We start from the raw sequence: 16995 nt of genomic DNA, 5'->3' as shown, positions 1-16995 counted from the left end.
CACAATTTAAGGCATTTTATGTGTATAACTATCCATAATTAAGTGTTCCAGTATTTGAGCTAAACATGAAAATATAAATATTTAAAATATATATATATAATATATATATATATATATATATATTAAAATTTTAAAATAATATATAAAATTCAATAGCAATTTTGATTATAAATATCTATTTTAAATAAATCAATGAATTATTTGAAAATAATAAATATATTATTGAAAAATTAGTTCAACTTTTATTGATATTACATTTAATAATTTATTAGAATTTTGGTTTTGCTAGCTATGAATCCTTCCAAAATCTTGAGTCTTACTATTAAAATTTTATTTGATTTTAAATTAAAAAAGATTAATAATTATAATTTAATTTAACTCTTATCATATTAAATTTATAATCTTACAAATTTTAAAATTTATAGATTATTAATTTATATAAATAAAATAAATTTATATTTATAAATTAAAAATATTACTTATTCAAATAAATAAACTCATATAATTAATTTTATAACTAATATTTATAAATTCAAAAAAAATTACCTCTTCATTTATATTTAATGTGATTGGCTTATTATTGTTTTTAGATTAATTATTATTTAATTATATAAATAAATAATAATGTTATCTTAAAATAAACTTTATAATTAAAATAAATTCTATGACACAAATTTATAAGATTATGTATACAATATCATATTTTAGTTGATAGAAAATTTAGAAATTTATAATTTAACCCTAAGTTATGCAACTAAATATAAAAAACTTCATTACACTCACTATGTGAGAAGAGGGCATAAAACGATTTCGTAACAGAGAATCCCAGCACAACTAATCAGGTCAAAGAAAACACCTACTAAAATTGTGGCAAACAGATTTAAGCCCAAGAAACCAACAACCCACATAGACAAACCATTAGAATCCCCAAACACCAAAAGATCAGAAACAACCAAAAAAAACCAAGAAAGTGAAGGCAAAGATCCTTAAAAAAATAAGGCCACCTAATAATACCTACACTTCCACAAAGAAAGAGAACCAAATCAATGTACAAATCAATCCCTTCCTCCTGTACATAACTTGCTGCCAACAAAGATGAACTCCAAAAGTCTCTCAATGTTCAACACTGGTTCCACGCATTCAAAGCTGCGAACCAGAAAATTAATCCAAATTTTATTCGTAAACAGAATTTGCCAAATCGGAAAAGACAAAATAGAGAGCGTACCTCACTACTCTACTATCGAACAAATTCATAGAAACAAACTCTACTATTCATATTGCTATACAATTCATCTTGACATTATTACTTCTGCAACCGCTTGCTTGTCCTTGACTTTCCCTGCAACCGTTCTCATCAAGATCCACCTCCATCTCACCCTTTCTAGATATGATCTTCTCTTTGACCTAGATGAATGATGTTCGTATATGTGTTCTTCTTTTAGTTTAGGTTAAAGGGTAGTTAAATCTTATATTACTTCTCTTGGCACCCTACATAAAGACACTTGGATAAATGATAAAACATACATAAACTCATCTCAAAAGTGACAAAAATACAACAAACTTTTTGGATGAAGGGTTATTTGGATTAACCTCTTATCCCATCACCAATCACGACATTCAAATCATCAAAGAAAATTAAATACTATGAATTTTTTATAACATTTTCAAATATTAAATACAAAGATGTTTTAATCATTTAAACCAAATAAAGCACATTTCATCAAACAATGATTATTTCCATTATAATTGGTTTATTCAACAACACAAAAAAATTACATCACACAAGCTTTATTTTTAACTCGGTGACAAGATCCATCCACAGTTCCACACTATTAACTTCTGTTAATAAAGAAAAGTTAACAACCAGCACTATCTGTCACAACCACTTTTTAAAGCTTTTTTTATAAACAGAAAGAAGACAGATGAGTATGTATGCCCTTTTATTCATATGTACAATATCTCGAGTGATTGATCAAATATCAAAGTAAAGTATTAATATGTGTTATCTCATTAAGATGGTGAACATTAATCAGTAACATAATCACACGAGTCACAATGGGAAAAAATATTTTATTTGATGCAAAAGTGTATCATTTGGATAAATGACCAAATACCATATAGTATATAATATTTGAAAATGTAATAAAAAAAAGAAGAAGAAGTAAGAAACATTGAATATTTTAGTTGAGGACTTAAATGTTGTGTTTGAAAAGTGAATAAAAGTACTGTCTGATTATTGAATGATGGTGAATTATTTGGAAATGAACAAGCTAAAAAATATTGCTTCCAAATGACTTATTAGTCATTAATATTATCTTAACATGCACACATTTGAACCATAAATAATTACAAGCAAGCAACTAGCATGGCCACAAATATGTGTATACATCATAATGTAAAGTGTTGATAAATTACCTGATCCCCGGAAACAACTACTTCCTCCACTGATGTAACTTCATGAATTCGAATGATTTTATCAATATAGACAGTTGTCTCTTTAGTGCTACCTACCATCTGATTGGTAGTCATCCCCACATGATTATCTCCCTGTCCATTTCTTGATGGTGCACTGAAAAAACACCATTCAAAATCATACAAATAAGTTGGAAATAGTTTGATTTGCATTAAAAAAACATGGAGAACTTTATCCATTGAACAAATGAACAACCTGATAAGAGCGGTTTCTTTCAGATGGTGTCAGTATGACATCCTTAAGAGTTTTACTTTTCTTGTTACTTGGTGTTCGATCCAACAGTGTATCTGCACATCTCTTAAGCCATGACAAAGGAGTAGAACTAGGACTAGGAGTCTCAACATCATGCTTCTTTCCATTGCTGCCTAATCTTTCATCTACAACAGTTGGTTGCGGTTTCAGAAATTGTCTTGAAGAAACTGTATTCTTGTTTGACATGATATTCCGAGCTTAGGAACATAAATCTTGTCGGGGAGAGCTTTCAAGTCCTCCAAAGTTTTCATTTGCTCAATCTGAGAAAGAATCTCTTCCCTATCTGTATGCAATAACTCCCTCTGTTTCTCTAATTTTCTTTGTTTGTGCCTTAAGTTCCTCGATAGAATTATTTAGCTCTGCCCATTCTATTTCTCTCTGTTCACGGTCCAAACTGATCTCCACTCTCTGTGTGGCAAGTTTTTCCAGTTCTGACTTAACCTGCTCCATTTCCACCATTACCTTCTCTCGAAGCATAGAAATATTGCCAAGTTCTTTCTTCTTTTCTTCCTCAAAGAGTCTTTCCTCTTCCTTTAGGCAACTTACCATTTCTTCACGCTTATTATTAACAGAATTTTCAAGCTCCCTCTTCCGAATCTCAATATCTTGTAAAATATCTGCACGTTCTTTCTGTAATTTAGTGAACCACTCTGAACGTTCATGCTCAATTTCATGCAAGAAGATTTCCGATCATGAGAAAGGGATTCAAGATCTTGTTTGTACTGATCTCGCATTGCATCCTTCTCAACTTTTAAGTTGTCACGCTCATCCTTGAGAAAGTTTAAATATGGCAGTTTTCTCTTCAGCAATACGTTCTTCTTCCTTCTTGAGTTCTGCTCTTTTCCTCGTCAATCGACTCCCACTCAACTTCAAATTTTGCCTTCTCAGCTTTTAATTCATCTGACTGGATCTCAAGGCCTTGGTTCTGGGTTCTGATCATGTCAATTTCCTCTTTAAGGTCGCATTTCCAATAGCATCAATTCATCTGTCTCTCTTCTCATGGCTTCTATTTCTCTTCAGTATTGGCGAGTTCTTTCTTTTTCTCTTCCAGCATATCTATGGAATACTGAAGGGAAAGCTGCAATTTGCTGATCTCGTCTTTCTCTTTTAGCAAAGGGTTTTGTTGAATTCAGTATCTCTTTCAGCAATTATGACATTTTTCTCTTTCTCTTCAAGCATACACATCCTCTCTCTGAAATCATTTTCCTTTTCTACCAGAACCCTAGACTGGACACCCAAGTCATGTTCTTTTTCCAGGATCAGATCCTCCCTTTGTTTAAGATCCACCTTCCTTAATTCCCAAGCTCGTCTCTTAGCTTCCAATTTATCTTCTACAAGTTTACGCTTCAATTCCATCTCTGCTTCAAATTCATACCTTCTAGCTTTCAAAGAAGCTTCATTGTCAGCCATAGCTTTATCAAGTCCATCCTATTTAATTCACAGAGAAGGTGAATTAAAAAACAGGTTTAATGTTTACATAACTAAAGGATGAAGAGAAATGAGAATAGTAGCATAACTTACATATTCCTTCCTTTCTAGTTTCTGCTGTAGAATCTTTATGTCTTCTTCTCTTTTATCCAGTAAGTGTTTCATTCTTTCAACATCCTGAGAAATTCACGAGAAATTGGTATTTTTTTACCTTTTTATACCAAAATTTATATGACAATAGAAAGGCAACAACATCAATAACAATCATAACTTCAATTTGCATACCTTCTCCCTTTCTTTCAAAGAGACTGCATATATCTCTAGTATACTTTTTTCTTCCTTCAAACCTCTTATTCTCCATCAATTTTTTCTTTAGAAGCCTCTAAGCTTTCTCTTACGATTTAATTCTTCAGTTCTTCTGAATAAGAGCTCCTCTCGTTGGTTCAATAGTGTTTGTGCATCAAGTACTTCTTCTTGAGATTGCTGCAGCTTTTTTTGCTTTTCATATAAACCCTTCCTTTCGTCCAGGATAGCTTTCTCTTTGGCATCACAACTGCTCCACATAAAGGATATAGAGGATTAAAACAACTAAAAACAATAACAAAGTTAACTAAATTTCATATACAAATAATATTCGGGCCAAAAGATGAAGTGGGTGAAATTTCAAAACCAGATGCTAAAGCTGTTTAAACCAATTTTCCTTCAGACATACTCTGACTTAAATGATTCATTGCGTCTCCTAATATCATCTTCACGTGCTTCAACTTCATGCAACTTCCTCTCTGCAGCTCGATGGTATCTGCTAGCTTCAGCTTCCATAGATTCAGCGGAGCGTAATTTCGTTTCTGCTTCAACAGACTTCTTTTGGGCATCCTCCATCAGTTTTTTGCTTCAGCCAATTTTATCTCAGAAGCAATTTTTGTTTCAGCACATTCAGCACGCATCTCACGCAATGCCTTCTCAATCTACAATAAATTCTTTAATTAGGGCAAAACATGTTCGACAACATTGCTTAGTAAGTATTACGTAATATTTAAACACACTTACACTTGCAACACACTCTTTCTCAACCTCAAGAAGTTTCTTTAGATTCTCCTCTCGTCGTTGCGCTTCAGCCGACGCAAATGCAAGGGCTGCTTGATCCTGTGTATGCATCAATTCAGCTGAATCTGCCAACGCTTTCGTCTGCTCATATTTGAAACCCCACTCCTTTTTTTCCATAATAAGAAGACCCATATGGTGTTGTAGGTCATAAACCTATCAAATTCAAGAAACGCATTCTTAGCCTGCTACCAACATAATTGTATCAAGAAAGCACAACTTACCCTAGTAAACAAAATAGGTATACACATTAAAAGAAGATAAGAATAATCAACAATCTGATACCAAAGCATAAACCAACTGGACTTTGTTTCACTTGTTTCCACTTCACAAGACCACTCAATCTATAGAAATATATGCCATTTTTACTATTTCCCTATATAGATAAACCACTCTATCTTCTTGATTAATCAAAGAAATACACAAATCACATGTAAACGATTGTCTCAGAAGCCTAGTATTGATTAGGAAGTCAATAATTTGTCAAACTAGTCAATTGTAAAAATAAAATTAAGGGAATCTACAAAAACGTTTATAACTTTCGAACCTCAGCTTCGAGCTTAGCTATGTAGGAAATTAGAGCAGCTTTGTCCCTTCTCTTGATAGACTCCTCGTCAAAACCCGATTCTCGAAGACGCTTCCAGATCACTTCATCACTCAGAGGAGTCCTTAAAACCCTAGAAGCTGGAGTGATTGGACTAGGACTAATGGCAAGCCGTTCAGAAGGAGTGATCGCCATTTACAATCTACAATCCGATTCTCAAGAAACCCTAGAAAATTTCAACTGGGTAGCTTTTCCTTCACACGAATCTATCTGGTAGTGGTGGACTCCATTTCAAGACTTTCCTCTCCTTTGCCCTTTATATCCCTTTTCTCTCTCTATCTCTCTCTCTCTCTCTCTCTAACTATGACCTACTTTCTCTTTCTATTTATGACAGTTGGAGCTGAATTTGAACTTCTCTTGTCTGATTTGAATTATTTGAAAATCATTTTTACAGCATTATATTTCAAATATCATTAATTTAAATAAACTACCTTAATTATAATTTTATAATATTTCAAAATATTAACTATTATTACAAATATTTTAATCATCTTATTCAAATAATCCAATTAAACTATATTTTACATAATTATTTTTCAACAGATCAATATAATTTCAACAATCCTACAAATATTCACATAATCCTATAAAGATGCATTAATATATTCTATTATATTTCTTTTTAATCATCCCAAAATCAAAATATTCTTAATTTATTTTATGAAATTTTAAATGTTACAATAATTTAATAATTAAAAACTAAAATAATTTATTTTTTCATATAATTAAAAATCTAATCAAACTATGCACCTCCACCCAAATAACCAAAATCAAACTTGGATTTCTTTTTATTTATTTTTCAAACTTATTAATACTTTTTTTACATTACATCCAATCTGAACAAGATATTCCAATTACTTTACTTTTTCATAAATAATTTTATGCTTGTTTTGATTTTTATATCAAAGTTTGTTTTAATAATACTATTTTAATATATATATATATATATATATATTTAATATAATTATTGTCAATATGAACTCTAATCATATAAATAGAGTTTGTATAGAAATATTAACACCTGTTTGAATTATTATTCTTTCTATAATTCAATTATAAAGTAAACTAATAACGTATCATTGCCTTCTTGGGGAAGTTTTGACTTTTTAATATAGTATTGATTAATTTAAAATTGAATGCGGTCTTGTTTGGAATTTCAAAGTTTTATTTAAATATATATTTTTTGCTTGATTTTTTTTTAAAATAGACATGTTAAATAAAAAAAGCTTAAAAGATATTATATATAATAAAGTTTAATTTTATAAATAATAATAATAGTTTAATATTTTAGCTAGCTTCCTACATTCTATTTTTTTTTAAATAATAATAATTTATTATTTTAGTTTATCAATGTAGTGTGGTTGATAAGATAATTAATAAAAATATTATCTATTTATAAATAATTTAAATTAAATACATAATGTGTTATTAAATTTAAAATTCTAACTTAAAATATGTTAGAAAATGAACTAAATAACCTTTAATATATTATAATAAAAATACTTTAAAATTAGTCAAACAAAAATGAAATAAAATCAAACTAGTAAATAAATCATAACGGGACTGTGAAATTTGAAATATTAAGTAAAAGGAATTTATTATTGTGGGTCATATTTTTTATATATAAAAGGGATGATTGGGGGTAATAAGTAATTAATTAAAGTTATACTTTAATTGAAGGCTGTTAAATTAGGTACTAAATTAACAAAGATGTTAATATATCATGCATTTTAACTTTTTGGAAATAAGACCATTTTGCCCATAATTTTATAACTGCTTAACTTCCCCTATATTTTTGGGTTAACATCATCTTCAACTATCCACAAATTCAAACCTATTTTACTTTTTTTTATCCACTAACCCAAACTCAAAACGGTGAAAATGTCATTTTCTCTGTCTGAAATACTCATATTTGGGTATTTACTATTCACAAATGCATTTATTTTTTAAAACTATAAATAAGTCTTTTAACTTTTATATATGTATAAATATTTTTTTAGTTTACATTTATTTTATCTAAGAGGTTTAATGTAAAAAAACACTATTGATATTTATTAATTTTATATATTCGGTTTTTTTTATATAATTTTTTTATATTTTATAATTTAATTTATATTTTTATATTATATTTTATAACTTAAATTTTATAAATTATAAATTTATAATTTTAAAATGTATTATTTTATTATGTATGAATTATTAATATATAATTAATTTTATTATAATTTTATTAAATAAATGAAAAAATATTAGGATTAAATATGTAAAATTGATAAATATATAGATAATATTAATAAAGTTAAAAAGTTAGTATAAAAAAGAAATATTTTAATAATATTTTTTTGAGTTTGAAAATAAGTTTTTAGATTGAAGATAAATTACTGTTTGAAGTAACATTGTATTTGGGTTTGAGAATGAGTTTGTGGGTTGAAGATACTAATACCTAAACTCAAAACCCTTTTTTCCCTTCAACCTTCAACCTATACTCAAACCCAAACCCAAAATGACTTTTCCCTATTTTCTCTCTCCGGCCGGTTTATGAAACTTAAAATTTTATTTATTTTTTAAATTTAATCCCTAGACTTAATCTAGGTTCATTTTATATATTAAACTTATTTATATAATTTATTATTTTAATTTATTTATATAATTTAATTCATTCATATAATGTTTTTTATATAACATAAATTTATAATAATGTTTAAAAAAAAATTATAATAATGTTCAAAAATTATAATAATATTAAAAAATTATAATATAACATTTAAAAATTTATCTCTTTTTATTAGTAAGAATAACTTTTAATTTAGTTTGTGTATTGTAATTTTTAAATTTTTAATAAATTTTTATAATTAATTTACAAACAAATTTAAAATAATGGGATAATAAATTATATAAATAAATTAAAACAATAAATCATATAAATAAATTAAATAAATAAGTTTAATGTATAAAATATACCTAAACTAAATTTAGGGGTTGAATTGAAAATGAAAAAAGTTTTGCGATTGTGAATAGTGTAAGCGCATATTTGCGTCTGCAAAAGGAAAAAATGGGTGAAAACCCATTTTGGGTTTGAAAATGGGTGTCGGTTGGAGGAAAAATAGTTGAAAACCCATTTTGGGTTTGGATATGGAGTACGATTGGAGTTGCTTTAAGACTATCTTTAACCCACAAACCTATTCTCAAACTAACAAACTAAAATACAGTAAATTTCACATCAAACAGTAATTCTTCAACCCATAAACCCATTTTCAAACTCAAAAGAATATTATAAAAATATTTCTTTTTTATACTAATTTTTTAACCTTATTAATATTATCTATATATTTATCAACTTTACATATTTAACCTCAATCTTTTTTCATTCATTTAATAAAATTAAAATAAAATTGATTATATATCAATAATTCGTAAACAACAAAATAATTTAATAATACATTTAAATAAACAAGCATATCATATAAAAACAAATATTCTTAATAAAAAGCACTTATACACATAAATATAAAATAAATTAAATAAAATTTAAGTATAAAATGATTAATTTATATATAAAAAATTAAAAAATTTAAAAAAATAAAATAAGTATAAGGGTCATTTTTTAAAAATGGTCAAAATGGTAATAATGAACTGTTCATATCTATATTTGCATTTAGGATAAGTTATTTAGATTTTTAATTGATTGAATTATTATATTATTTTTTATATTTAAAATTTATAAAAATAAAATAAAAATATTTTAATTCGTGAATTGAATAATTTGTTAATTAAAAAAATATATACATATGAGTTCTCAAAATAACTTGGAGCTGAGTGGATTTAATTTCTTTTGACATGTATTTGGTGTTTGGTTCCTTGATTTCCCTCCCTCTATCTTTTGCTTATATTTTTTATTCAATTGTTGTCATTTAGGCTGAATAAGTACACACCTTGTATTTTAAAGGGATTTAATTTATATATCCATTTTCACTTAAAAAAAAATAAAAAAAATATTACATAGAGCCTGATTGTGTCCCATACTCTGAGGTTAACGGTAACAATAATAATCAATTATATGATTTTTTTTTTCCAAAATGACTTATAAAGTAATTTTTTTCCCAAGATGATGAGAGTATGAAACTATGTTTTAAACGTTAATAAAAATAAATAAATATATAATATTATTAATGTATTTAATTTTTAAATTTTATAAAATTTTATGTTTATTTTTTAATTTGATAATAATATGAATTTTATTATATTAAAATATATTTTATAAAAATAATTTTACTAAGTAGAACATGCTAGATGTTAAGTTTACTTAACATTCCAATATTAAATATATGTGATAAAATTATAGATATTTTTTACTATAGTAAAATATTAAAAATATAGTTATTTAGAAGAAAAACTCGTATATTTCGATACCATCAATACGATATCGATATAGTTTTTTAAAATTTATAAATTAAAAATATATATAATCGATATAGTTTTCAAAAATAGATACACGCAGCTTAGCAAATTCATTTCCTCTTATTCTAGCATATTTGAGATATTTTAGGTTTAATTCTCAAAATATTTATTTATCTTCTCTAATATTAGATGATTTATTTTTTTTCTAACATATTTAACATTTAACTTTTAGTGTACTTATTTTCTCTCCCTAATCTTAATTTTAATTTTTCGGAAATAGATTAATATATCTTAGCAAGTTAATTTTATTATCAAATGAACTCTTTAAGATATTTATCTTCTTTATAATTTTAGTACTGCATATTAATTTATTTATTTTTGTAACATATTTGATATTTACCTATTAATGTATTTATTTTTTCTCTGATCTCAAGTTACTTATTTTTCTCTTTATAATTTTTTTATAATTAAAAATAAATATTTTTTATATTAATGGTATTATACCGTAATGAAATATCGATATACCACAAATATTCTGTATGACCAATAATTTACTTGTATTATACCAGATTTAGATATAAATTTATGAATTTTCATATACATAAAAATATTATAACTCTTGACCACTCATAAATTTAAACCTACTTAAAAATACTCGGATAAATCTTTTTTCATTATAATTTTTAACAATTTCATCACTCATTTTATCTAATAAAATTCTAAACTATCTATACTTTATTTTAATAAATTTTTAAATTAAAATATTTTTTTATCAAATAAGATTTTTATTTTGAACAAAACTAAATAAAAAAAAAAAAAAACCCCTTCTTGCTGAGTTTTTTTTGTTCTTCTTAGAGTTGGTGGCCGAGGAAGACGCCGGATGGAGGGTGCCGCGGGTAAAGGTTTTACCAATTGAAGAACTGGAATCAAACAACCTACGCCGTTTCCGACAGAACGATTTCAGATTAAGGTCGTCATATGTCTTTGGAGGTGGGTGCGAGAGAGGATATGTTTTGTTGCTCATAAGGTATAGAAATATGGCCTATAGCTTTGTTACCATGATCAAATAGGACAGAAAAAATAATGAAGAATTTATATACATTGAGCTGTGGGAGAGAAGGAAGAATCGGTAGAAATCTCTAATATGGTGTTAATTTGAATCCCTTATAGCCTGCAATTTGATAGCTCTAGACTTGTTAACAGAATATTTGAGCTATAATTGTCAACTTGTATAAATTGTCTTAGAACCAGATTTATGTGTGTACATTTGGGTACACCTTTTCCTTCATATTTATGTTTTAAGTGTAATGGATTGAAAAAGCTCTTAGAACATATTATTTCAGGACTTTATGGAGCAAATAAGATGCAGAAATATGGTTTCATCTTCTTCTTCTTCTTCTTCTTCTTTCCACAGTACTGTATACAAAGAGGTGAGCAGATTCTTTCCCTTATTCTAGGAAAGCATTTTAGTGTAGTTTGGAAATCCTTGCATTGATGTTGAATAAATTGCCGATATTTATGTAAACAAAGCTATGTTTTGACGATGAATCTTGCTATTGGCTGTATTGTTGTGCAATTTTTGGATGCATTTTCCTTATGTTGTTATTGTGTCTTCAGTTGATGATTCATGTGCTGGGTTGCTCCAGCTTTGACAATTTAAAAGTAGCATTTTTTTTAAATTTCTACTAGAAAAACTGGAAAAGTTGTAATCTATCCTGATTTTGAAATAATTCAGTCACTTTTGACTTAGATGATAGTTCCTTTTCATATGACTCAAACTAGATAGGTATACTAGATAGCGACATACATCTAATCCATCTTAGGCTGTAAGATAAGGAAGGAAGATGGCAAGGGAAATAGTGTTATGGATCAATGGAAAGTTGGGTGGCTTTCAGAAGAATCTGATTAGTTCTATTTAACATCCAACTGGCCAATTGGACCAATGATGAGTAAATGTATTTTAATCAACTAATTGTGCTTCTTAAAAACCCTAAACCCTAATTACATGTATTTTTTTGGGTAGCATGATGAACAGAAAATCTGAGGTTGTCTGTTTTGTTTCCAATACTTGAATATGACTTTACCAGTATTGTAAATGGAGAATCATTTTACTTGTGATCAGCTTAGTGTTTTTTATAGCTCACTAGCAGGAACCAAACCATGCATTATAAATAAGAATTTCTCAACTCTACAAATTATACTTTTTCTTTTGATCATATCTACGGGAGTTTTGACATTTTCTATTAAGAGAAGTATCATTTATCATTTGTTTCCTTAAATGATTTTTATTGCTTGGGCTACAGTGATGCTTAAGATGAGTGGAAGAAAGTATAACTTGATGGGCAGGTTTCCATGACAAATGTTTTTTTACTTCATAAATAAAAAGGTTGTGCAAATTTAGGCATTTTTAGCTTGTAATGCAACATGTGATTATGTGTTGTTGTGTTGAAAGGAAACAAGGTATCTTTTTGTTATGCAACCTATTGAGAGTTTATTTAGAAACTAGTATTTTGTCTCATCTCTGTCAATAAAGATTCCGTTAGAAAATCGTCAAAATTATATTGAGGACTGTAAGATTTTTTGGATCATGATCAGATTCTTTTTTGGATCATGATCCAGATTATAGTGTAATTTTTGTTCCTTTATTTGGTATATAAATTATTTTCTAAATCATGATCTAAATTATTGTGTAATTGTTTTGCTTCATTTAGTATAGAGATTTTTTCTGGATCATGATTCAAACTTTTTGGATCATGATCATATTATTTTCTAAACTATTGTGATTTATATACCAAATGTAGATTTCTCAAGTTCATGATCAACATGAAAATATTAATAACTAATCAGCCCATTGTTGAATAGTTACACTGTTAGGCTCGGAAAAGCTAGGTGATTGCATCTTTCTCTTATATGCTGTCATATTGCATTTTCATGTACTCTTTAGTAATCCAAACATTACTTAATATTATTAAATATGGAGCTAGCCCTTAAGTTAAATTGCATATGATGACCGTTGGATCTACAACCATCTTTTAAAATAACATCTCATTATGTTTGGGAGTTTTAAAACTCGGTCTTTCTTCTTTTAATATTCTTTGCTTGATATTCAGATAGAAGAAATTGGATGGGAGAATCTGCTGAGTCTGAGTGAAGACCTAAGGCTTCTCAGCATTTTGATCCCGTATGATTCCTTTTCTTGAACATTATTTTCTTTTTTCACAACCCCCACTTAAATCATGGCATTCTTGGTGGGATTCTATTTCTTAAATTTTATCTTTCTGGTTATGTCATGCTATTTTGTGCATTGTTTTCTTCCCCTTAATTAATCTCTCTAAGAACAACCTCTACAACTGAAAAGTTTTAATTGTTTTAAGCCCCTTATTAAAAAAGAAACGGCAAACCAAATAAATCTATAGATACTATCCATTCCCATTCTTTATTATTCCATTCACATTATTCCCATGTGTTCCCACAACCACATTAAGCCCATTTGAAAATGGCACTTTTTTAGTAAATTTGTAGTTGTAGCTCTATCCTAATTAGAACCTGCCAATTTATTTTGAGAAAAATATTCATTTTCATTTGGTAAATAAGTGTAGGTTGGTGAGATACTGAGATCACAGTTTCATTTGTAAAATGAGTTGGTGGTTGAATATTTTGAGAGATTGTTATAAAATACTAGTTTCCAAATAGGCATTATTTAATCATGAAGTTTAAAGGCAATACAGAGCTTTCTACTGCTGTTGGAGTCTTAATTAATACATTCCTCTTGCCCTTCTCAATGGATCTTTTCTTTTGTTAGTTAAAGGATTATTTATCTTTACTTTCATCCGATAAAAATGGGTTGGGTTTTCTAACTGCCAGGGACAAGAGAGGAAAAGTATACACTTTAGAAATTCTTTTGGATGAAACCCATCCAAAAGGTCAACCTTCTCTTGCAGCGGTTAGTTTCTTGAAGCCTTTCTGAGTGCTAAGTCTCAAATGTGGCCTAACGTTGAACTTCCTCCTTAGGACGTGCCTCATATGTTTGATGTGGATTGGTCAAAAAAGTCAACAATAAAAGATGTTGTTCATCAGTTTCTAGAGGTTTCTTTTTGTCCGTTTCTCCTTCTCTAGTTTGTTTTGGTTCTTCTTATTCTTTACCAATGACTTAAGCCTTCCTTAAATACCTTAGCATGTGGATAAACTTGGTGACCTGTGGTCTACATTGGATAACATTGATCAATGTCTTTGGGTAGTAGATCCTAAAGATGTTAGTCATTCAATATTACATCGTCAAATCAAGATAGGTCAGCTTTCAGCGAAGTTATATTTCTGGCAATAGTTTCCTGCCATTTCACTAATATTAAATTTCATTTATCTTTTGGCAGAAGATAGTTGTTCTCTGGTACTGAGTATAAATGCTGACGATCCCAGATCACTACCAGAGTAAGCATACAGCTTGAATTGGTTTTTCTTCTGCTGAATCTGTCTTTTGTTTGTTTATCCTTTACTATAGTTAGTCTAGTTTGCTGTAGATGTCGTTTTATTGGTTCAGATCCAGAGGTAAATACTTTCAGAGACACGTGGAGGAGAAACTGCAAAAAGTGGTATGTCAATTTTTGTTTTTTTGGGTTGCTTAAAATTAACATGTTTTATTTGAACTTGTACTGATCGAACATAAGATGTTTCTAGTTAAAGTTAAAGAAAATGCTTGATTTGTGATCTCTTCTGGCTAAGATAGTATATGAGAGTTTGGAATGGACAATGTCTCTTCCTAGAGTCTTCACTTTTGGCCTCTTTCCGACGATTTTATTTTGATTGTTCAGTCTATAGGAGTTTTGCGCATATTTGTTTTTCGTTATTACCATGGTATAACTAACTACACCTTTCTAAAAAAAATGATAAGTTATATGTCCTTCTCATTGCCTTGATTTATTATTGTGGGAAAGACTCAAATTTAATACTATAACAAACTTGTCAAATTGTGATTTCAAGTCATTTTTGTTATTTTTCTTGACTACATGTTTCGGCAAGACTAGTAACTAGTAAGATCCTTTGTATGTAGAGTTACAGAGAAAAATCTGGTAGGCCAACTTACTCTGCACTCTATTAATTATGCAGGAGAAAGGACAATCATGTCTCTGAAAACCTTGCTGTTGTATTGGAAACTCAACTTCCAGGACCTCCTTCTAATAACCACAAGAATGAACAGCAAGTTGAATGCGGCATTTGTTATGCACAGTGTCTTCCTTTTGGTAAGTATTCATAACCCATCTTCTATTGTAAATGTCATAGAATTGTTATTTTTAATCCCATCAATATAAGCCTACTTGAAAACTTGTATTTTGTAACAATTACAATCTCATTGGAAAATTACCAAAGTTCAAATTGAAAGTGTTATATTTTGGAATAACATTGTTTTCTCAGATCACGATGCAAATTTTCTTTTTAAAGTGTGATTTTGGCTTAATTTGATATGAAAGTCATGATCGAAATAATATTTATGGATTATGATCACGTGATTTTGACAAACATAACAAATATAGATTATTTGTTAGGATGATCCAGATAATAAAACATGATAACAAATAAGCCCTGTTTAATTCTGTTTAAACTTCCTTTTGGACTATAGACGATGAGCTTGGAGATAAAAGTGGAAGTGAGACTGACTATACATGCGAGAATGGGAACTGCAATAGGTCTTTCCACACGATTTGTCTTGAAGATTGGTTGCGGTCAATCTCAAGTACGAGACAGTAAGTCGCATCTTTACTTCGTACCAAATTACAAGAAATTGAAATTTGATATCTTCATAATTTTGTGGGGTTTAATAATCCTTCGGCTCTCTACCTTAACAACTGGCTTTCAATATGCTAAGTAAAAAGATTAACATAAGAAGCCTGTTACCCATATAAGATAGCTACAATAGTAAGAGTCTGATATAATTCCCACTGAAATCACCTTTATTGAAGTTGGGGTTGTGGCGGTGTGATTTTGTGCTAACTTCCTCCAATAAAAAAAAAAGCCCTATCCCTAAGGGTGTGGATGAGAGGAATTGGAATTCCTATGTTTGGTAAAATTATAAAACTATAATTCTTGGAATTTATTATTATTTTTGGTATATGTAGAAATGACAATTTGAATAAATATTATCTATATTATTAAGATATCGGTTAGACATGCTAACAATGTTGTAAACGGTAAATTAATAAAATGTTTTGTTTGAAAAAATTAGAACCATGCAATTTAGAATTACAAAAGCACTTTGATCTGAATTCAAATAGAACTACAATTCTAATTCTTAATTTTAAATGGTCTAATCAACAAAGGCATTACAATTAACCTTCAATTCCAATATTACCAACATGTAGTAAATTACTTGGGTTTAACCTACAAATTGGAGCACATGATTTGATTGGGGTCTCTATGATGGAATATTTTGTTGTCTGTAGGTCATTTGATGTATTATTTGGGACTTGTCCTTACTGTTCAGACCCAGTTGCTGTGAAAATCAATCCCAAACGAGTGAACTTCTGACAAGCTCAAGAACATATCTAAAAGACTGCAAACATTTTGTTTTGTTGGTTGAATTCAGAGAATTCCTTGAAGATGCTTCAGAGGTATGAGTTAATCGAATAAATTGAGCGCATTTTGGCTATGTTTTTGCACCATGACATGTTTTTTACCGAGATTGAACACCTTAGCTAAGGGTTCTTTTTTTCGAGATCAATGAGATCTACTTTTTCGAGATCGAAAC

General features: G+C 28.5%; 2 protein-coding genes across 3 annotated transcripts; one reads left to right on the top strand and one right to left on the bottom strand.

Moving 5' to 3' along the window:
* Positions 1–816: 816 nt before the first annotated feature.
* On the bottom strand, positions 817–6146 carry LOC124919291 (protein CROWDED NUCLEI 4). Its single transcript, XM_047459509.1, is given in 17 exon segments — positions 817–1146; positions 1226–1404; positions 2416–2569; positions 2669–3048; positions 3050–3408; positions 3411–3504; positions 3506–3568; positions 3570–3683; positions 3685–3734; positions 3737–3841; positions 3844–4153; positions 4247–4330; positions 4439–4706; positions 4866–5037; positions 5040–5118; positions 5201–5410; positions 5802–6146. Coding segments are annotated over 14 exon segments (2277 nt in total). The 5' UTR covers positions 5994–6146; the 3' UTR covers positions 817–1146; positions 1226–1404; positions 2416–2569; positions 2669–2871.
* Positions 6147–11126: 4980 nt separating this feature from the next.
* On the top strand, positions 11127–16980 carry LOC124919289 (E3 ubiquitin-protein ligase FANCL). 2 transcript variants are annotated; one of them, XM_047459508.1, is made up of 11 exons: positions 11127–11283; positions 11600–11686; positions 13367–13437; positions 14121–14199; positions 14268–14342; positions 14431–14545; positions 14627–14684; positions 14774–14845; positions 15360–15493; positions 15871–15994; positions 16691–16979. In XM_047459508.1, exons 2-11 carry the CDS (start codon positions 11606–11608, stop codon positions 16773–16775), a joined length of 894 nt encoding a protein of 297 aa, XP_047315464.1. In that variant the 5' UTR covers positions 11127–11283; positions 11600–11605; the 3' UTR covers positions 16776–16979. The 2 variants fall into 2 exon arrangements, with proteins under 2 accessions (XP_047315464.1, XP_047315463.1); XM_047459507.1 differs by having other exon boundaries at positions 11137–11246; positions 16691–16980.
* Positions 16981–16995: the final 15 nt, after the last annotated feature.

This window comes from Impatiens glandulifera, chromosome 1 (assembly GCF_907164915.1).
Source record: "Impatiens glandulifera chromosome 1, dImpGla2.1, whole genome shotgun sequence".
Lineage (NCBI taxonomy): Eukaryota > Viridiplantae > Streptophyta > Magnoliopsida > Ericales > Balsaminaceae > Impatiens > Impatiens glandulifera.
The sequence above is the reverse complement of the archived record's forward strand: the minus strand, read 5'-3'. Positions and strand labels throughout refer to the sequence as shown.